Source organism: Melanostigma gelatinosum, assembly GCF_949748355.1.
Source record: "Melanostigma gelatinosum genome assembly, chromosome: 3".
Lineage (NCBI taxonomy): Eukaryota > Metazoa > Chordata > Actinopteri > Perciformes > Zoarcidae > Melanostigma > Melanostigma gelatinosum.
Window position 1 is genome coordinate 12973844 of NC_136636.1, and position 22049 is coordinate 12995892.

Consider the following 22049-nt stretch of genomic DNA (forward strand, 5'->3'; position numbering starts at 1 on the left):
TACAAAACAATTACAATATTTCAAGCAATATAAACAAGTGTTGTAAGAACACGCTCCATATGTTGTGTAAGATCAAACTTGTTCCCACAGTAAATACATTTTATCCAAATGACAGTAACTTATATTCATAGAAGCTTATAGTCATATGTCTTGTTTGCAGAAGATACTGTAAATATATTTTTTCAGGCTTTCCCCAACTCTTCACATAAATGTGACTAATTCCAAAGTCATTTCCACAAATCGGACACAGACTGTATTCAAGAACACATTTATTCAGAAATTGTTCAATCAACACATTTAATGAGCATTCAAACACTTTATGAAAATTAGCAAAAATATTTAAAATCATTCACAATATAAAAAAAAAAACATTGGTTTAAAAATGGAAGCATTTGTTTAAATAAAATAACATGCAGTACTTTAATATTGCCAAAACTTGCAAAACAAAGCTGGAAGAGTTTTGGTCTACCAGCTCATCTACTGCAGGTGAACTGGTAGACCATAGACCACAGGTGCAGCTCCGATCAGGTGTTTCATGTGTGTGACCTGACGGGATTGCCACATATAATCCAGGAGGGAAGCTCCAGAGCCAGCAGATAACCAGGACTCCAACAGGACTTTGGTGAAGCGATCAATATCTCGATCTGTGACATCCCACAGGTTTCCCAAAAAAAGGGGGCTAAGGACAAAAAAAAAAAAAAAACAACAAGACATCGAAATGTATTCATAGGACACATTTAACAGATCCTTATTCAACGGCTAGTGAAGACATATCTCACCAGCCTGCTGTGAGGTAGTTGAGGACGATGCCTTGGCCTTCTTGATCTCCGCGCACTGCCAGAGCGGCACTACTGCAACCGAAGATCAGAGAAGCTGCTCTCATCTGCCGCTTCAGGACCGATTTACCGTCGAAGAATCGTGCGCCTGCACCATGACCCACGTAACTGAAGACAGACATGGACAGAGACGACATAAAGTCAGACTGGTTATCAAATCAAAGGGCTCAATATAAAACAAACATTGTATCAATAAAATATTAAAACGGAACTAATTTGTGTTGTGTTAGTTATCCTCTTACAAATACGTCACAATATTTATTTGAACACTTTCTCAGTGGGACAGTTTGAACAGAAAAGGATCCGTTACAGAGATTCAGCTAAAATGTAATTTCATGAGATGAATCTGTTCAATCAAACTCAGTTGTTTGTTTCAACAGTCAAAAACCTAAAAATCTATTTACCATCACAGAAGAAGTGAAATATTTAGCATTTGTGTTTAAAATGAATTCCGGTGATCAACTTTTTTGCCTGTTGATCAGCAAATTTGAATAATCAAAGAATTGTTTCAAGCTCTAATCTGCTCAAACAGCGATTTTGAAGAACTTTTATAACGCAATATTTTCACCATCTTGCAGTATTATTTCCTCTCCCCATCAGGATACTTAAGATGACAAACTCACATGTATAGATCCTTGGTAGCAACAGCTTCTTCCAGCTGACTCGAGTCAGGAGCAACGCCACACACACCGGCCCAATCCAGTTTACTTTAATGAGAATGGCAGAGTAGTGGATGGGAAGAAAACAGACTGGGGACAGGAAGTCTTGCATACAAGTGTTGGTCTCACCTGCTAAACCATTCCTTGAATTGTCCTTGAGAGTTTCTTAAATTGGCATCAGGGTCGACCACATAAAACACATGCCTTGCATCCACACCTTGCTTCAGGATGGACTGAGGGTCGGTCTAAAAAAACAATAATAATATCCGTAACTACCACTACATCTTCACCACAGGCCCTAATGGCACAGTTATGGAGCTTAATCATACCTCTTTCTGAATGCTCAGTCCGATTACAGAGTGCAGAGAAGGCATCCGGCTGACAGAGTGAGGCAGTAAGCTGGAGGTGCTCTCCCACGGCAGCTTCTGAAGGTACTGCAAAAGAAACAGGAGAAGATACCTCCACATTTTAGCATCACCCTACCTCACTGAGAACATATCGCACGAGTGCTTTTGGAGGTCTTTTCTCCCTTTGTACAAATCAGGCTACAGGAAAATGCAGTATTTAATAGAGATGATGAAACCAACCTTGTCCAGGATGAGAACCACATGACCGCGGGGCTCCTCTCTGCAAGCGAGCCGGGACACGGCTGTTTGGAGAAGCTGGTCACACTTGGCGTCCCACTGCGGAGAGAGTCCCAGAGCAAATCTCTTCAGGTCTTCTTGGGAGAGCACAGGAGAGGCCGACAGCACCGCCTGAAACACAGAAGTTTAAACGCGTGAGTAGTTGCTGCTTTGCGGTTCCTTGTCCAACAGAAACCAAGCTCCATGGATCTAAAAAAACAACAACAACAAAAGGCCAAACGCAACACACACCTTCAACATTTCCTCACTGACTGTCACTCCCTTTGCAGACAAAGAGTTGCAGAGGTGCTGTGCCTGTTTGGAGAGCTCAGGATCCAATGAAGGGGGTAAGAGAAAGCTCCACCAGCACCCCAGCAAGTCCTCCATCGCCTTCAACAGTTGCTGAAAGAAAGACGGCAGGTTGATTAGACCAACAAAAAAAAAAATTGTTTTCATCGTCTACATGTCTGAGTGGAAGTGTATAACTTTAAGTGAAACTGCGTAAATGATGCAGGCATTGTGAAGTCCCCTGAGACTCCCCAGCAGCACCCTCGCTCTTCTCCACTTACCCCAACTCGAGAGTCGAGCCCCCCGCGGCCCTCCCACCACTTGGCTTTCTCAGACACAGAGCTCACAAGCTTCTGCTCCACCTGAATACTATCCATCTCCTGAACCAGCCAACTGATGGAGCGCTGCACAACACAGAGACGGAAGACAAAGTTAGAAGTCATTTTTCTTTACATTAGTGTGACATAATTACTGACTGAAGCAGAAAAAGCAGTTGATAAAAAGATGGGAGTGTGAGCGCGGCAAGATTTTACAGTCACTTGTGTCACCGTATTGCAAAGCAGTTACAATATACTTGTCTGGTTTCAGATTGTGATTAATAATGCACCGTCCTCACCTGTTGTTTAGCGGTAGGGGTGTGGACAGTGACGGGTGCAGATCCCTTCTGGAGACGGGACAGCATGATGCCGTCACCCATCTCCCCGGGTTTTACTCCGAGCACAGACATCACACACACAGTGACCCCTGTAAAGGAGAGAGAGATGCACAGAAAGGATAATAGTACACGAGCGTAATGCAGTTCAGATTCTGCTCATCTTAACAAGCATGAAAGCAACCAGTAATCTGAATTAAGAAGATAAAAAGGCTCCACTAAGTATAGCTGCAGTAGCTAAAGGAATGACTTACTAGAAGTTTGACAAACTGCGGTAACAATAAAACTTGCTCGTAGATTAAAATCCACAGAATCAGTTTAGAAAATAAAAAAAGCACATTTTGATGGAATCAAACATGAATGTACCCCTTCAGCTACGGAGATCAAGACAGTATTTCATATTTTACCTGCGGGAAGCTGGTCAATTAGTTGGAGAAAATCCTGACAGTGGCTCTTGGGGAACGTAGAGGAGTCAGCAGTTGGGAAGGAGAAGATGTTCTCCAACAGCGACAACCTCTGTTCAGTGGAGATCTTGGACTCGTTTGGACTGAGCTCATCCAGACTCAGAGCGTCCATCTTGTCTGCTAACTCACTGGGCACCTTTCTCAGCTTCCTGTTCCAATGACGACACAAAGCAACTCGACTTCAACCATTTGTAATATTGTCACGGTGAAAGAATGTTGAGCCTTGAACTGTCAGATGTCAAAACTATACATGCAAGACATATGCTTACTTGAGACAACTGGCCAAGTGCCTGATCGTGTGATGACGATTTGTGATGCCCAAGGAGTGGGCATGCAGCATCGCTGTAGTCACGGGGTCCTGCTGTCCTCGGGTCAAGGCCAGAAGAGCACAGAGGGTCGGGTAGATGGTGGGGGAGGGGAAGTGCTGGAGGGCCAACCAAGCTGAGCGGAGCAGCAACTCAACATCCTCCAGAGAAAGATTGTCTGAGAGGAGAAAGAGAAAAATGACAGACAACTGGATGAAGAGCCAAGAAGGTTAAAGAGCTACTAAGACTTTAACAGCGTTGACTTCAGGTACTACATCCCTCATTTCAAGATGCTTTCTAGACGTTAGTGGCATGTTTCCCTCCTCTCATACACACACACATTTCAAAGACTGAGTCTCAATGAATGAAAGGACACATTATACCATAAAGACAGTCATAATGCAGGAGTGTAAAGCCTCACCTGGCCTGGTGTATGACTGAGGGAGGTGTGTTAGTGGACCGTCTCTCAGGTGACCTCTGCTCCTTAGTTCAGACAAGTCATCTCTCTCCAAATCACAATACATATCCCTCCGCAAAACCTCCAAATCTATGTCGAGAGAGAGTCAAGAAAGAGATGAGAGCTCTGGCTCTTTATCAACATTTTGTTGATGCAGTGATGACCATTATTGAGTTTCAAATCATGAACAGTGAGTTTGGAAGTCATCACTAAATGCACAAACGAAACCTGTCATGGTACATTTTTCACAAACGCCAGGTAATTAAGTTCTATGTTGACTAATTAATGGAGAGTTTCACAAACATAATACACACCGATATCTTTACTTGAAGCAGAGCGGTCTTCAGCCTCCTCAGAGTCAGATGTCCTGAGCTGCTCGATGCTGATGTTCAGAACTTGATTAGCTTCCTCCTCAATGGTCCTCATCTTGTCTGGCTCCTCCACTGAATCGGCCTCCGCCTTGGACAGTTCCCTCCTACTTCTTCCTCTTCTGGTTGAGGCGGCCTGACAGACCAAAGACTCCTCATCCTCAGAACTCACCCGGGGCATTGCAGTGGTCTTCTTACCCCGGGCCGGCCTCTTGGCTGGGACCTTCTCTGCAGGTGGATCTGGGGCTGTTTTACAGTTCTGTGCAGCTCTTCTTGTGGTAGTTCGCTTTTTCGGGACATCGTTTTTTTCTTCGGGCTCTGCCGGGGGGTTGGCTTCCGTGTCACTCTCGTCGCTGAACTCAATCTGGATTCAAATATAAGAAAAACTGTTTTTTCGTCAAGAAAAATAAAAACACAAAAAGCTGTATTTTTTTGAGATGCTTACCACGAAACGGGATTTCTTTGTGCGTCTGGGGGCAGCAGGCACAGGCTGGGCTTTGGCTTGAACTGGCGACAACTCTTCATACACATGAAACTGGAGCTTAGAGGCGGTCCTCGGGGCTTTCTGCACTGAAGCGGGGGCTTTCAGCTTTTGAATCGGAGTGCAGGCCAACGTAGGTACCAGTGTGTTGAAGTCAAAAGAGTCGCGCTCCCGACTCGATGGCTCGGGCTTTACCATTACTGGCGTCATGGGCACAAGTCCCTTTCCTTTGGTTGAAGAGCTCGTCACGTGAATCCTGGGCTTGACAAGCTTGACCTTCTTTGTTTTGTCAGGAACATCTAGGTCTCGATTTGGCTCTTTAGGCTTCTTAAGAGAGGACGGGGGAGGCACCGCTTTCTGCTCCGATTTCAGCACTTTATCCTCGTTTGGTGCATTCCAAGTCCAAGCATTAGAGAAGAGCTCCTCTGGGCTGCAGCCCTTTTTCGCAGCCAAGGTAACCAATGACACGATGGCTTTGGTTGCCATTAGGCCGGCTCTCACAGGTCTCAGCACAGGAGAAGGTGTGGAATCAACAAAGGCCAAGCCAGCTTCCAGTACTTTCCATATACCACAGACCTTGCTGAGCCTTGGTTCCAGCGCCGACAGGGCCATGTGAAGGTAGACACGGCCCACCACGTCCTGCATCAGGGAGGGCTTAGAGGGACTTTTGCCAGGGCCACAGGGAGGGAAGAGTGTAGCCAATTTTGCCCCAAGTTTGGCAACAACACTCTTACAGCGGGCTAATGTTGCCGTCTGAAGTTTCAAACTGACTTTGGCTTCATTGGGATCTAGCTGCAGCACCAGGTCGGCCTGTGCGGCTGCCCAGCGAGCAGTGGCACGGCCCAGGCAGGGCTCCGAGCAGCAGGGGCAGTGGCAGTCGCATTCATGCGCCAGCGAGGAGAGCCAGCGGCGAGGCTGTGCTTTTAAAGGCGGGGAGCTGGCCACATCCCTCACTACGGGTTCTTTGCCAATCCACCTGATGCTCAGGATGCCCTTAAGGTCATCCTCGAAGGCAGGAAGGGGCACCTGAGGTTTCTGTGCCGGGCGACCTTTCCTTGGTTTGATTTTCACCTCAGCCTTCTGCACCTGATCAGAAGAATCTGAGAAAAATAAATGAATAGAAGTAAATGATGTAGTATGAGGAAAGCGACAAGCTTTAAATTAGACAATAGTCATAACATATGTACAACAAAAACGGCAACAAATTATTTTTAAAAATACAACACAATTGTATCAAATCACAACACAATTTTACTTCAATATCCAGCCTCATTTGAACAGCTTTGTATTTAACACACCTGTACAGAGTTCCAGAAGGTTTCGGACTTTGTCTAAATCAAGTCTACTTTCCTCTCTCTCCCCCTGCATCAGCTCCAACTCAGCTTTCATCACCAGCAGCTCAGCACATCTGAAACAACGACAAGAGCAAAGAAAAGCGCGACTTCCGTAAAAAAAAAGAAAAAAAAGAACGAGTTTGTAATGTGACCACATTAGCTCCGATGTATTGTGCTGTATATCTGTACTGTTATGCGTGGTAAGCACTGAATTACTTAGTATGTACTGATGGATCAAATTCATATAGTTATACTGATTTGAATTACTGTACCGGTAATTACAATGCTAAACAGCCTTGCAAAACATTAACAACACTAACGCAGTATAAAGCAAACAAAGTAAACCCGATTAGAGTTGAATCAGCTCCTCTAAAAAAACAAATCTATAATAAGAGTCTTATAATTGGGATTTATTACAGGGCTGTTGTATTGGATTGCAGTAGACTGTACAGAGGGGGGGCGGTTATGACTGACTAACATTTAGTATTATTCTAATCAATACACTAGAGAACTATACTGTATAGATTCTATTTCAACAGTTCAAAGTGAACGCAGTAAAAACTTCAGGTCCAATAAATGGGCGTAAACACCACATCAAGCTGAACAGCACACAACAAATAAGGAGAAACAAGTTGTGAGCTGCCAGTAAGTTTCAGCATTGTACCATGCAGAGAGAAAATATCCAAGATCGTCCAGTACACTGATAATATCAGGGCACACGCTATCGTTTGGACACGGCTTCACTATTTACATGTTAACCCTCGAGCGTGCACATGTACGTACTGGCTGAGTGCTTGCAGCTTGATGGCCAGCTTGAGGGCTTCTAGACATTGGAGCCTGGCGTCATTGACGGCTCCACAGCTGCTCCTCACAGCCACAACCTTCATAGAGCAGTTCAGAAGCTCCGAGAGCAGCTGCCACTTTAGCACCAAGTTATCTCCTGCTCATAGATCACGGGTGAGAGGGAGAGAATCATGGCAGACTGCACTAAAAGAGACATCAATAAAAAGGTATAAGAAGCTTTCTCATTCAGTCCGTGTGTGGGACAAACCTACCTTGGTCGATGAAGCGCATGTCTGAGCTGCTGCCGTTCGATCCATAGAGGCCCTTCCCCACTAGAGTGACCAGCAGGCTGCAGAGAAGCTTCAGACTTTCATATAGGACAGTGTCCGGGCTATTTAGACCTGAGGCACAATCACAAGTCCTTACTTCATTAAAGCTGCAAACCTCCTCTCTACATTCTCATAAAGCAAAATGAACACAGAAATGACATTCAGTGTGCTTTAGCTAACCATGCTGTGTGATGTGGCTTCTCTGGGCTTGTGGCAGTGCAGCGGTGTCCAAACTCAGATAGGAGCTGCAGGTCTGGAGCATGCGAGCACGCAGCAGGTACCAACTCTTTGACTGCCTCTGCCTGTTCACTTCTTTAAGTACCTCGCACAGATAAGGTACTCCACGATCCACCTGAGACATGGTCAACAGGAAAAGGGGAAATTTGATAGAATCACCTATTCCAGACAAAAAAACAACAATGCAAGAAATCCTGCTACATGTCACTGACCTGTCCTGTGCTGTAGCAGAACTGCGCTTTCAACAGAACGGCCAGCATAGAGAGAGACGAAGGCCCATCAGCAGTCGTAACAGAAGTGAGAAACTGTTCTGCTTGCTCTAGCTGGGCCTTAAAAAAAAAAGAAGAAAAAAAAAAGCAGCAGCACAATAAACAAAGTGAGGTATAGTAAAAAATAAAAAATAAATGATATAGAAGGTTTGCTACGAATACTTATTACAAAACTGCATTACCAAAGCCAGTTCAGGAATGCCCATATCCAGCAGGAGGCTGGCTGATTGACAGAGGGAGCTGGCACATCCGTGGGCATCAGCAAGTTGACGTGAAAGTCCAATCGCAAGCTGGTAAGCTTCCAAAGCCTTTAGAGGCTACATAAGATAGTGATGTGAACAATACTTATAATAACCTGACCACAGAATACAGCATAAAATAGCACTTACACATCTACGTCTTTCTTACAGTAAAACTTCTAGATTAAAATATTTGCTTAACCAAGTGGTTACTTATTTGGTGGAGACTAAAGAGACCCGTCAGAACGCATCGTTACCTTTCCTTTGAGTTTAAAGAGCGCCGCAGTCACAGCGATGGAGCTACAGGTGTGTTTGGGGTTTCTGACAGAAGGCGGGCCGTGTCTCTGGAGAAGAGCGGACCACTCCTCGAGTGCTCTTTCCAGAGGCTTGCACAACTCTTACAGGAAATACAAAAAACAAGGTATTTTATTCTCAAGGCAGCAAGTTGATTAGTCCCACCAATAGCTCGGCAGAGATGTGTTCAGAATAGCAGAACATGGGACAAGTATAAGCATCATGTCATGCGTCTAGTCGGATGATTGGTGATGTGAAACGGGCTCTTACCGTTCTCTGCAGCCAGGTTAAAATGCAAGCCTTCATAGACCAGGATGCTGTCTTGTGTCTTCTGCTTGTCTTCGTAATCAAAATCATTGGTTTCTGTTTGATTGGCCACACACCGCGTCTGCTCACGCAACTCTCGCTGTTTTTTGTCCCCATCAATGGTCTGACCAAAAACAAAACAAGCAGCATCAGTTAATCACAAGACACTTGGTCAGCGTGTTAAACTAAGACTTAAATCCAGAAGATAGTTGATTACAGGTTATAATAGAGCTCACCTCCTGAAGGTTCTTCTCCAGAGTGCAGATATAGAGCCAAAGTAAAGCACGGGCCTTGTCATCCTTCAGTCTGTCAGCGTTCTCTGGAGTCTCGGGTTCTTCTTCAAGTAGCCGTAAAGCTTCGTGGGTAAAATCAACCGCTGTGCTGTACGGTTACAAATGAACATAATAAAAGACGGAGACAGTCGGCTGCAGACAGTCCAGCTGCAAAAACCTTTGCCCTGACCACACAAAGAACAGTGCATCTGTAAATGACAAGGAGAACCACTCATTAGAAAGAATGTAAATAAAAGCTCCTACCAGTCCGTCTGTTCACTGAAATCCTGGAAACACACAACTTGGGCCATTTCACAGAGGTAGACGGCACGCAGATGGGTGTGTGAGCTCTCCTCGTGGCAGATGTCCAACAGATCACAGAGTGTGTTGTAGCGCTCCTGGGTCGTGTCTCCTGCAAACTCCTTATAGCAACGCAACTCTTCCTCCAACAGGCAAAGCATTACTCGCTCATCTGGGACGTCAGGGCCAAAACCGTCACGTAATGTCCTGTTTCAGGAGGGGACAAGTGTCCTTTCCATGAATAATCCATACAACACCTTCTCTGAGAAATAAATGTCACACAAAAAAAAAAACCCTGTATCTGTACCTGAGACGGATGTCCTCCTCCGAGTTACAGGCAGCGTCGGTCTTTGTTTTCACCCACAGGGAGACCGGTTCAGACATATGAGTCGTGATTTTGTCCCCCAGAGCCTTCAGCCACAGGATCACCCAGTCCAGCGCTCGCTCCAGCTGTCCAGCCCGCCTGGACGTCTGCACAGCCAGCATGAAGGGTCGGCTCAACTAGGTAGTCAAAAGCCATGTTAATGATAGAGATGAGTGTAAAATTTTAAATGTTCCTCAGGATCATTTGGGGTTGCATCTATCACAACCTATTTAAAATCAGGAGGTAATCTGTATACAGACAACCAAGCCCAGTCAAGACAAAGACATGATTTATACACTATAGTATTAAGACAATGTGCATGTGTAGAATATAACAAATAAAAAACACACTTGAAGGACTTACCCTATCGACGGACAGCGAGACGGGGCAATTCTTGCACAGATCCCTGCAGAGAATCTCAACGAGTGTGAAGGCCTGGTCGTAGAGACGCCGGTTGAAAAATCCACAAGACAAGTTGCTCACAGCAATCACTGCAAGACACAAGGTCATCTTAAAATGCCATTCAATAGAACAATACAATATCAACTGTCTACATAGTGCAATTTAAGTAAGCATTTCAGAACCACTCACAAGAACCGACATGTTAATAATCTAGAACGTAATAATCACCTGCTTTGACGAGAAGGTTTTCACCCGACAGTTTACGCAGTTCAGTCATCATCTGTCCAGATGTGGCTTGGCAGTAGAGCAGCACTCTGTCCAGTGTGTCACTGTTCTCCAGCTGGGAACAAATCACAGTAAGTACTAAAACCTGAAGCACAATTAAAAAGGGCAGCAACAAGTTCTAACTGTGACACATTGGTCTTAATTTCAGTTTTGGTGCCATCATCACCAACGCCGTGAAATTGGATACTACAGAAGCAGCCTCACCTGTGAGGCGAGCATGCTCTCGTAAGCAAACACGAAGCCTTGGTAAATACTGAAGCAAAGCGCATGTTGCAGTCTGCTGCACTCAGCCTGGCATGTTGAACTCTGTAGATGAAGCAAATCACAGGTATGTAATCTGTATACGTTTTCCTCAAGAAGAACCCAACAGTGCTCTAATTTTACAGAATGATTCCACTACTTTGTTTCTAGCACACACACACAAAACAAAAATAACCAATTGTCCTGGTCAGTAGCTATACTCACCTTCTTTAGCGTCTTTAATATCCGCTCTTGGTGCTCCTCACAAAAAGAAAACCAAGCCAGCAGCACAGGTCCACTTATTCCCGGGCTGTGGCCACTTTCGACAGCCCACACCACAAGTCCACAACCTTCCAGGACTGCATGCGCTTCTCTGTCCCCCAGGTCGGCTGAAAGAGACCTCAAGGCCCTGGCACACTCCGTCAAAGCCTGGCCACTCTCCCCGCCAGCCTTCATCGTAGAATGAATCTTTACTGCCCATCTGCAGAGTACCATGGCTGTACAGCGACAGTTAGCACGGTCTCCGACATTGCTCTCAGTGTCTCTCAGGAAGGTGAAAGCCATGTCATAGTGACCAGCCTTACAAAGCGCCTTCACTATTATTAGCACCATTTCAAAAAGCGTGTATAGACCTGATGCCTCAGTAGACTGCTTGGACCCTTGACCACCAGTCCAGCATCTGTTGAAAAGTGTGTGCATTTCCTGGAGAAGAAAAGAAGCACCGTCCTTGGTCACTGCTTCACAGCTACTCTCAAAGTCAGTGATGGCATCCTCCGTATATATGGGTGCTTTGGAGAGAGAGGGGGTTCCACTTTCTGTGTCCAACAACAGAAGGAAGCTCAGAGCTTGTATCTGGCAGTGAAGTTTGTCACGAGGATTGAGGATTTTCTTGTCTTTGGTAGCAGATAGTCCATTCCAGAGCACGGAGAAGCAGCTCCGCACAAGGACACAGTAGTCCTCACCCTACGGACCATACAAGAGTGGAAACCTTGTTAACAAGGCGATCATTCAGTGCCGATGTGGAACACACAACGCATGTAAATGAACTGAAATAGAAGGTGATGCATGCATACCTGTTGGGCTGGGGTAAGCCTGCTGTAAAGCAACCCAGCTACATTGCTACATAGCCTGTGAGCTTCTAGGCTGCTTAGCTTCTTGACAATGTGGAAAATTATCTTTTCCATGTATAGTGGACTGCTCTTAGCTACGAGTGCTGCAGAAACGTCATAGCCCTGAAGGGAAAGCTCCACCAGCTGCACCAACTGACTGACATGGTCAAAGCTTGGTGATCCAACACCAAGTTGATGGTTACAGGCCCTGATGACCCTGTCACACAGTGTGCGACCCTGGAGGCCCAACCGACTCTTCACATAGTTCTACAAAACATATTTACAAAAGAAAAATACATTACAAAATGCATTATATTCTCAAAAACACAATTTTAACACAGCAAATGGAACTTGCCGCACCCAAACTGTCATTTAAATTATTGTATATGTATATATATATATATATAACGGTATATGTTTTATCGCTGCCTTAATGTTGTTTAAAAGCCTGTGCTTTAAATACGTTATCTTGTAGAAAACATTAGGAATACGAGAGGTTCATCTTATGCAAATGATGATTATGCTAACCTGCTGTAGCTCTTGAAGTAAAAGCTCCGTCTCGTCCACAGAAGAAGTCCGCTTAACGTACTCGTCCACTTTCAGACACTTCATGTCTGCAGCTGTAGAAAACACGGTATTAAAGTAGAAAGTTTAGTGTTAAACGTCGGTTGAGCGGGCAGCGTAGCTTAGCTAACGTTAGCGTCAACCACAACATGAAGCCGTTCGACGAACGTTAACGTCTGCTAGCTTCACCAAGACAACATACAGCGACTTACTTCAAGCAGGAGACCTTGATGGCAACACTTTTATATTCACAGCAGAGAAAAAGCAGACGTTTTCTCCATAACGACACAATTAAGCAGCGGTAAGGTTGCTGCAAAAGTTGCGTAAGTTTAAAGATTCAAATCCTTAACATTCAAGAAAACTGCAGCACCGCGCACAGTTTTTGAAAGGTGTTTGCTAACCAATCAGACAGCACATCCGCTTTTTACCGGAAACTCTAGGGCTTATGGGTATCGTAGTTTTATGATCATATATAAAAAACAGAACGAGAGTAACATACAAGTAGTTTTACGATGAGTTGTAAAACCATGACAAACATAACTATTTTAGTTATTCAATTGCATTTGTATTCAAACAGGCTACGCATCATATCTCCCAGAAACATACCATATATTGTAAATATAAACCAATGTAATTAAAATAAATCCATTGTCCGGCCATGTGAGGTACAGGCCGAGATATTCTTCAGATGGATTAAAAACGGGCTTGTACAGAATTATTTGAGGGATTGTTGTATAGTAAGTGTTTAGGATTTGTAACAAAGATTATTGCTTGCACATGGAGGTTTGGAGTTACACTATATACTCTCTGTCATAATAATCCTTATTCATCAAAATCATCTTTATTCTTTAGATTGCATGAGTCGAGCACTATAAATTATAGTTACACCAGCCATTTAAAAAATATAATATTTTATAACAATTTAGATATAGGTCAACAAAAAGAGTCAACTAAATAAATTGAGAGAATATGTTTATTTTCCAGCAAGACATCATTCTAAACGGGGTAACCACAGTCAAAATAAATATGTTAATGTCCTTGTGTGGCCATTTAGATTTTGAATAGATGGTTTTGTTGATAAAAACCAAATTACATCTGATTCATGATTGTAAATCAATAACACATGAAAACGTCCATGGGGTGAATGCTTTTTATTGTCAATGTAAATCCCAAATAGTTTGTGATGCCATTGCTGGCATGGGTTTGTAAACATACACCATTTTTGAGTGGTAAATGGAGTGATGAAAAAAGATTTTTGTTTGGAACATATCCACCAGAGGGCACAGGTCTACACTTGGCCCACTGCAGATCACCTGTATTTAAACAGTTGAAACTTCATCCTTTAGTGGAAGGGACTGCATGCTAGATGAATATTATGTGTTTCCATTAGCAACATAACAAACTTGAGCAGATTATACATTTTGGTGGAATGCCCACTACTGTCACAACGGCTGACCCATTTCTCTAAAAACAACTTCTGTCAGATCGATCCTTGAAGGGTTGAGGGAGTGAGTGAACAAAGTGACACAAAGTGTGAACAAACAATGCTTAATATATCTTTTATTTGTCCCTTTGTACTAGATTCAATCAGTATTGCCAGGCTCGTGAATGATAAAGGTATAGGGAGCAGTTATAGGATGAAAAGAAAAAAAGAAACCACAATCAAATAAATTCAAATTTACATATAAACAATAAGGTCCAGGTTTATATTTGTTTGCAATGATTTCTATAGTCAATGCCTGAGCGGATGTAAGTTTGGACCCAAGCCGTTTTTTCTATGCAATTCTGATAAAATGATCTACACTCCATATGCCAGCACTGTGGGACACGCTGCATGATGAAAACCCTGGTTTCTCTTTAAAAGTGTCTACAGATGAAAGGAAATGGGGGAAAACTTAAAATGGAAATGACTGAAAAAGAGTATTTGATTTAGATTTTTAGTTGAAAATAGAGGAATGGGGATGCACAAGACAGATACCAATATCATAAGACATCATAAAAACCACAATAACTGCAATGAGCCTGTGAATGGCAGCTATAAACTACACCAAACAAATACTGTCCGTTTTTGCTGTGACACAGGCAACAGAAATGTTTTCTTTAAAAAATAATCACATGTGAGACTTGCGATGTGTTTTGGTGATATAATTAGCATCTTTATTTTTATTACACTTTTCAGCGACAGTTTAAAAAGTGCTTTTAACAACAAATGGTGAGAGAGCGAAAGGCTACTAAGGAGCTCCACCTCTCTTCTTGATGACGTGTTCCATCGTAGCCTTGTCAGTGATGTCCAGATCGATCTTGTACTTGGCCAGGATTTTCAGGATGGGCCTCAGCTTTAGCCACCACTGTGTCTTTGGAAGACGATGTCTGTAGAAGACATTTGTCAGTACAAAGAGGAAAATAAAAACAACAAGAACAACGCCCTTAAAGCCTGGGAAGTCAAATGATGTATGTGAGATATTTCAATTAAAGCTGATTAAGTGATTTTTGACCAGATGTTTGGCAGAAAGACTCCAAACTAAACTTACAACAAGGGGGCTTAAAGGGACAGTTCATCTCCAAATCAAAAATACATATTTTTCCTCTTACCTGCAGTGCTATTTACCAATCTATTTTGCTTTGGTTTGAGTTGCGTAGTTTTGGAGCAGCTGTAGAGATGTCTGCTTTCTCTCCAAAATAATGACACCATAAGTCACTCAGCTTGTGGTACTCAAAGCGACAAAAAATACATTTGAAAAGGTGATTATCTTGAGTAACCGAGTCATGATTGCTGGAAAGAGACATTGCTGTTGAGTTTTTCAAATGTATTTCTTTGGCGCTTTGGCACTCTGAACACCACAGGCCTCCAAAACTATAGGCAACTCACAGCAAAATAATCTAGATTGATAAATAGCATGAGATGTAAGAGGAAAAATGTGTATTTTTGATTTTGGGGTGAACTGTCTCTTTAAGCGTTAGCTAACATGTTAGCAATCATCTTTATGTTATAGCAATCAAGTTTTAACCCATTTTTTTTGGCCAACTAACCCACTAACTATGCAATATGAGTAAACACAAAACAATGAAAAAGAGAATAGGTAATAAAATACAATGAGATGATGGAAATGAAGTCTTACTCAAAGTCAGTGTGATCTTTAAGTTCTGCCAGAGGCTGGAAGACCAACGATCTCTTCTTCATGCCCAGCACACAGGCGGAATCTGGAGAGTTGGCAAAGATACGACCTGGAGGTTTGGGATTAAAAATATAGTACACATTATCACCGGGAGCACAGGACTCATTACAACACAATATGCAACATGTCCTCACCGTGTCTGTAGCCTTCCTTCAGCTTGTCACTCAACCACAACACAGACTTGACCCCCATCTTGGTTGCAAAATTCCTGTCAAAAGGACTGGGTGTTCCACCCTTATATAAAGGATAGGTTTCATTATGTTTCTGAAATTAAATCTTTTGGCGCATATAATATGTCAGCATACAACAAATAGAAGGTCTGCATCTTGTGGCCCACCTGCTGCATGTGTCCAAGTACATTCTTCCTGCAGTCAAACACACCCTTGCCCTCCTCTGTGTACAGGTTGAAGATGAAGTCTGTGGTGTAGTTGGCATTGCAGTTCTCATTTCTGAAACAAAAGTAGAATATTGGGTGAGATTTGAAGCCACAGTGAGCTGCAGAGTGTAAAGTTGAATCTAATCGGAATATAATTTACATGAATTCACACAAACCTCAGAATCAGTCCTCTCTTCACTGTGGTCTTCATCTTCTCCACCAGATGTTCCACATTCACCTACAAACAAATCAAGGATCAGACCACTGATGTCATCACCTAGCTTCCTCTCTTTTGTACATTCACAAGGACAGACCTCTAGGTCATGAATGTTGAAATGCTCCTCGTAAATATAAGCAGCATCCGCTCCAGATGCCAAGCCAGCCATGGTTGCCAGGTAGCCGCAGTATCCTCCCATAGTCTCAACAATAAACACTCTTCTCTTGGTGCCGGCAGCTGATTGTTTGATCCTGTCGCATGTCTGAAAAGGAGAAAGAGAGAAAGAAGTAAGAGAAGACGAAGGGAGTAAGATTTAGTTTTTGGATTGCCTGGTGTTTGTTTTATGTTCTATATGAATATTACCATGGTTATAGTGTTAAGGGCGGTGTCAGTGCCAACACTGAAGTCAGATCCAGGAACATTGTTGGACACAGTAGCGGGAACAACGACAAGGGGAATACAAAGTTCCTCATACTTCTCTCTAGCCTGCACCAACTCCAGACCCCCAACAAACGCCTAGTGAAGACAGGGAGGAACGAGGAAATCAGTAAAATGTTGAGTTTTAGTGTTCGGGATGTGAATCTATTCCTTCGCTGCTCACCTCAAAGCCTCCAATAATGACTATGGCATGGATGTTGAACTTAGCGATGCTCAGACTGATCTCCTCCATAAACTCATGTGGCAGGGACCTTTATAAAAAAGGGAAAACACAGAAGTACACCTGCTCAATGCCAAGTTTAAAGAGGTTAAAGTATTTTTTTAATAACACTGAAACATGCACTGGTATTACTGTACCAATCAACATGTTTGTTGAAATATTTCACCTCTTTGTGCCCAGCAGGGAGCCTCCTTTTCCAGTCCATCCTGCCACTCCGGACCAGCCAATAGGCTCAATCTGTGCAGGGACAGAAGGCATGCTCTATCATACTCTGAAATTAAAAGCCTTCTTGTTTGTTTATGTATGTGTAATTTACCATTCCATGAGCCAAGCCATCGAAGCCGTCGTGCACTGCCAGCATCTGGTGGCCCTGGAGGAGCCCAACCCTGACAGTTGAACGAACTGCAGCATTCATTCCAGCGCACGGAGCTCCCACGTTCATTATGGCAATGTTGATATTACTCTGGCACGGGCACATTCACAGAGACATTTGTCAAGATACATTCATTTTCCACTGTGAGTTATGAGACAGTTGATGTACAATAAGGCGGTTCAACTTAGATCCTGACCTTTACTTCTGGGATGCTCACATGAGCCAGCATTTTGTAAGTGTTCCAGTTGTTCTCAAAGCTCCTATTGTACAGAAATGTACAGGCATTTAAAACACAGGACAACACTTGAGAATGTTAAAAAGAAAAAAAATGCAAAAGAGAATGCCTCACTTTCCCCTGAGCTTCACCGCGTCTTCAAACCTTCCTTCAGCCATAGCTATGGTCACCTCTTTAGTCTGAAGTGACAGAAGGTCAAAAGACAAAAAGGAAACTCAGAATTTAATCAGAACAAAAAAAAAAAAAATCTAAAACTTCTTGCTTTTCCGTAAGCTTGCTTGTTCATTTGTTAACTTTGTAAAAACTGAAGAAACCGAATTAATTTGATTTGCATCGTGAGCAGATTTTACTCACAACTTGCACGCACTCCATGAGAGGCAGCCTGACAGCCATGTTTCCAGACAAGCTGACCACACATGCGGGAGTGTCTGGGCTGGCCTCCAGCAGAGCCATTACAGCCTCCACGCCCATCCTGCTGGCCTGAATCATGACAATCCAAAAGCAGAAACTTTGAGAAGTCGGTACACTTGTGTTTAATCACATTGTTAGTGAGAAATTTGATTCGTGGTTAAATATTTAAAAGGTTTATATATGGGACAGAGGTAGTATTACCAGGATTCTGTCAAAGGCAGAAGGGGTTCCTCCTCTCTGCACATGGCCCAAGATGGTGGTGCGGGTGTCAATGCCGAGCCTCTTTGATACCAGCTGGACAGAGAGATTCAGATTTTAATATCTTAAGAAGACCCTATATGTGTGCTGGTATATTGGAGTTCTGCCATTACTGACCTCTTTGATGCCGTCACATGTGATGGCTATACTGTTGCGGTCTATTGCTCCCTCTGCAACAATGATAATATTCAAACGGGAGCCGCGGCCTCTTTGCTGAGAGGGACAGAGAAAAGTTTTAAGATCAATAAGCAGACTTAAAAAAAAGAAGAAGCTGGATTTAAATTAGTCATTGAAGACGATGCAGGACAGGACATTTACCTCTGCCAGTCTTCTGCAAAGATGGTCCTCCCATCCCTCCTCTGGGGGCATCTCTGGGATGAACACCCAGTCAGCGCCACAGGACAGAGCTGTCACCAAAGCCAGGTAACTGTAGGGTAAGAGTCATACACAGGGTTCAAGTGTCTTTTGCAAAACTGTAACGTAAGTAGTTGAAAGGGACATTTCATAATTTCATCCATAGACAGTCCATGTTTTGTAGTTATTGTATAACCAGCTGTTTAATGACGTTGACAACACGCAGGCTGTACTCACCCACAGTGCCTGCCCATTACCTCCAGGATGAAGGTCCTCTGGTGACTGCACAACAGCACACAGCGTGTCAATACTCTTAAAATGGCATGGCAAGTCTGTCCATTAAATAAATGCAGTAATAATCACATGCATACCTTTGTGCTGTGGTGGTGATAGCATCCACGATCTCTATAATGCGATGCAGCGCAGAGTCTGTGCCGATGGTCATGTCGGTGCCACAGAAGTCATTGTCAATGGAGCCCACCATGCCAACGATATTGAGATGGGAGGAACCCTTTGCCTCAGCTGACGTGATCTTGCCTGAGACCACAGGTGACAACACTCTTAGAATCTTAGTGGCTGCAGCCAGAATTTCCAACATGTCATAAACCAACAGCAACTTGTACCATAACATCAGTATAGAGGGGCAGATATGTGCAAAGATACGTTTCATTTGAGGCTGTGTGGCTTAGAACAATCCATTTTTGGCTCATGGCTCTCACCAGCTTTGATCAGGTCTGCCAGCAGCTCACTCCACTCATTTCTGAACTGGTTGGCACCCGTCAGACTGCCATCACCACCAATCACACAAAGGTTGGTGATGCCCAGCTTGACCAAGTTACAGGCGGCCTTTGTGCGTCCCTCCTTGGTGCGGAAATCCTGACAGCGGGCACTTCCGATCACAGTCCCACCCTGATATTAGGCAAGGAGGAAGAGTTTCAAACAAGAATCACAGGGAGGCAGTCTTAAGCTATTTAAGGAACCTTGGCATTTAATTCACCATTTGACCTCCATAACTGCACTGTAGAGGCTAAGGAGCTGCTAGAGTTACACAGATCACCCATCCCACTTACTGGTCACAAGTTAAAAACAGAGTTGAGATAATCGTGCAGATAAATATGCTTGTTCTCACCAGTTGTAGCATCATTGACACACTCTCCCAAGTAGCAGGGCGGATATTGTCTCCTCCATCCACCAGACCTTGGTAACCCTGTCAACAAAACAAAATATCACCTCCTTGGAAAGGGGTATTTTCAGTTCATATTATTAATTGACTGATTGTTCGTTAAATAACTTTTGTATTTTTAGATTGTTGGACAGACAGTACATGCAAAGTGAAGATAGCCCTGAGAGTTGTGGGAACTTGATGACATTTTGACAATTTTCAAAAATTTGTTTTGTCATTGCGCAATCGATGATTTATCAAACAGTGAAAACAGAAAATTCAAAAGCAGTATTTACCTCATGGACAAAATACACTTTAGCTCCAGTGTATATTCCCACTCGAACTGTGGCCCTCACAGCTGCATTCATCCCTGTAGGCCCAGTGCGTGCGCACATTAGCACATACAATGAGAACCTTGTGATGACGCTCACACTCAGGTGGAAGCAATCATTGAATGGAATACATGATTGAATAGAATAATGGTTAAATGCTGGTGAAAAAGATGACCTGTATAAAACAATATTGTAGTACAATTTTATTTGTCAGTGATCGTGGAAAGCTTGTTTTGCAGGAAAGGCAAGTGGGCCTCTGCCTGCACCCTCAAAAGTCAGGGGGTTGCTTAAAGGACAAGATGTGGATCGATTATCTTCAATGGTGCCAAAAGTATCTCCACTTACAGTGTAAAGGAGGAGAGGAGAGAAAAGAAGCAAAGGACATCCGTCTCCACTTCACCTAACCACTTTACAAACGCATGACAGAAAGGTCATGCCTCTAAAATTAGTCCACAGATACAGTGTTACAGAGAGAGAGAGAGAGAGAGAGAGAGAGAGAGAGAGAGAGAGAGAGAGAGAGAGAGAGAGAGCGAGAGAGAGGAGGAAGGACCACAGGAAGAAACTTGGACTTCAGGATATCAACATATAAAGGTATGGTTGTAATGAGGAGTATGTGTTTTTGGGGAATTAAACAGAAGAAAGGTTAAGGGTAATTCAAGCTGTGCGGTTTTGCATTTATACACTTGCCCCAAATTCTTATAAAGTTCAGATAGGCATAAAAACAGAGATGGATATCTCACTGGGTCACACGCTCAAAAACTCCAGGGTTGTGTGGGGTCGCTGACACACTTCCCAAAGGTCACAGTGGAGATATTCCCAATCAAGTTAAAGGTCAGGGGAGAGGCTGTCTCACTCTGTGAAGGAATCCATGCTGCCAGGATCATTAATCCAGGATTATTGCTCATAAAAAAATGACGAGTTGTCAAATTTGATATAAAAGGAAGCTGCAACCATGATTGAATTTGACAGTAAAAAGGGACTAGAATTTAGGCAAAAAGCTGTGTTATTTCTAGAGCTAATAGCTACCTAAAGGACATATTATATCAAACTTAAAGCTACAGTATTGAGATCTGTATGTAGGCTACAGGGACTATTCAGACAACCAATGACTATTCAAGAGTCATCACAATTATATATGCCTACGTTTCTAACTCACTTCATGTCTCAAATATTTCTTTTCATGTCATTAAATCCAGCTATTGCGTTATTAAGTAGAGTGACTTCCCACACACCAGATCCAAACAAACAGCAGACATGCTTTGCCGTGGCCCTCCACACACCCTGGAAACCCTTCACTTACCCTGGGCATCGCCTCCTGAAGTCAGCACGGCGATCGCCCGACCCTCTCCCATCTTGGTTTGGTCGGGGGAATCCGGTTGTGCCATGGTCCTGGAGCTGGCTGAGGGAAAGAGGCCTTGAGTGTAAAGATCCCTGCCACCCTGCTGTACAGTGTGGAGTACAAGAAGCCCCTCACCTCTAACTCAGCTTGCTCACGAAGGAAAAGTAACAACAGGTGCAAAAGTGCACAGCCTAACTATCCTCTTGGCAGACAGACAGACATCGAGACACAAATAGTTTCACAAACACATTTAGATGCACACACACGTACACAGTGCCTATTAAAAGTAGTCAACCCCCCCCCCACCCCATGCACCCCCTTTGTCATTTTTCATATTTTATTGTTTTACAGCATTTAATCAAAGTGCTTTAGGCTTTTTCTTCTTTAGAATCAATGTGAAACCTCACAAATACAAATATCTGGAAATTGATCTAAATTAATTTCAAATACAGTACACTGAATAATAGATTAGGCTTTGAAAATCTGGACAATTGTTCCCATTTCAAGATGAATGGGGACCGTGAGTGAACAGCAAGTTATGCCACACATTCTGGACACTGACCACTGCATGACATTAATCCTCTGACCCTCAAGCAATGTCGGGTGTTTTTTGCTCCTGGCACATTTTACTCACCGTGGACTTGTTTTTCACTGCAATATATACGTATATAGGTTTTTCTTTTTTTTAAAAGGTACTC

The 22049-nt window shown here is 43.3% G+C and overlaps 2 protein-coding genes across 2 annotated transcripts; both read right to left on the bottom strand.

The window, feature by feature from the left end:
- Nucleotides 1–310: 310 nt before the first annotated feature.
- espl1 (extra spindle pole bodies like 1, separase) lies at nucleotides 311–12508 on the bottom strand (the record flags this gene model as incomplete). The annotated part of the gene is made up of 31 exons (XM_079266073.1): nucleotides 311–679; nucleotides 780–944; nucleotides 1460–1543; nucleotides 1625–1740; nucleotides 1825–1929; nucleotides 2083–2250; nucleotides 2371–2520; nucleotides 2688–2810; nucleotides 3023–3150; nucleotides 3466–3671; nucleotides 3792–4005; nucleotides 4249–4374; nucleotides 4599–5016; nucleotides 5098–6233; nucleotides 6432–6541; nucleotides 7251–7407; nucleotides 7523–7651; nucleotides 7760–7931; nucleotides 8029–8145; nucleotides 8268–8402; nucleotides 8582–8721; nucleotides 8889–9048; nucleotides 9161–9305; nucleotides 9461–9703; nucleotides 9804–9997; nucleotides 10224–10351; nucleotides 10491–10602; nucleotides 10752–10853; nucleotides 11013–11750; nucleotides 11861–12163; nucleotides 12425–12508. The coding sequence occupies 31 exons, from the start codon at nucleotides 12506–12508 to the stop codon at nucleotides 478–480; spliced, it is 6510 nt and encodes a 2169-aa protein (XP_079122199.1). The 3' UTR covers nucleotides 311–477.
- A 1495-nt stretch (nucleotides 12509–14003) lies between these two features.
- Nucleotides 14004–21518, bottom strand: pfkmb (phosphofructokinase, muscle b). Its single transcript, XM_079265916.1, has 22 exons — nucleotides 21313–21518; nucleotides 19977–20050; nucleotides 19648–19725; nucleotides 19238–19427; nucleotides 18890–19055; nucleotides 18756–18800; nucleotides 18483–18591; nucleotides 18282–18377; nucleotides 18108–18200; nucleotides 17850–17975; nucleotides 17610–17674; nucleotides 17457–17520; nucleotides 17204–17350; nucleotides 17054–17124; nucleotides 16831–16918; nucleotides 16593–16745; nucleotides 16327–16491; nucleotides 16189–16250; nucleotides 15974–16085; nucleotides 15771–15870; nucleotides 15580–15685; nucleotides 14004–14830 (listed from the first exon to the last, which is right to left on the bottom strand). Exons 1-22 carry the CDS (start codon nucleotides 21395–21397, stop codon nucleotides 14692–14694), a joined length of 2334 nt encoding a protein of 777 aa, XP_079122042.1. The 5' UTR covers nucleotides 21398–21518; the 3' UTR covers nucleotides 14004–14691.
- Nucleotides 21519–22049: the final 531 nt, after the last annotated feature.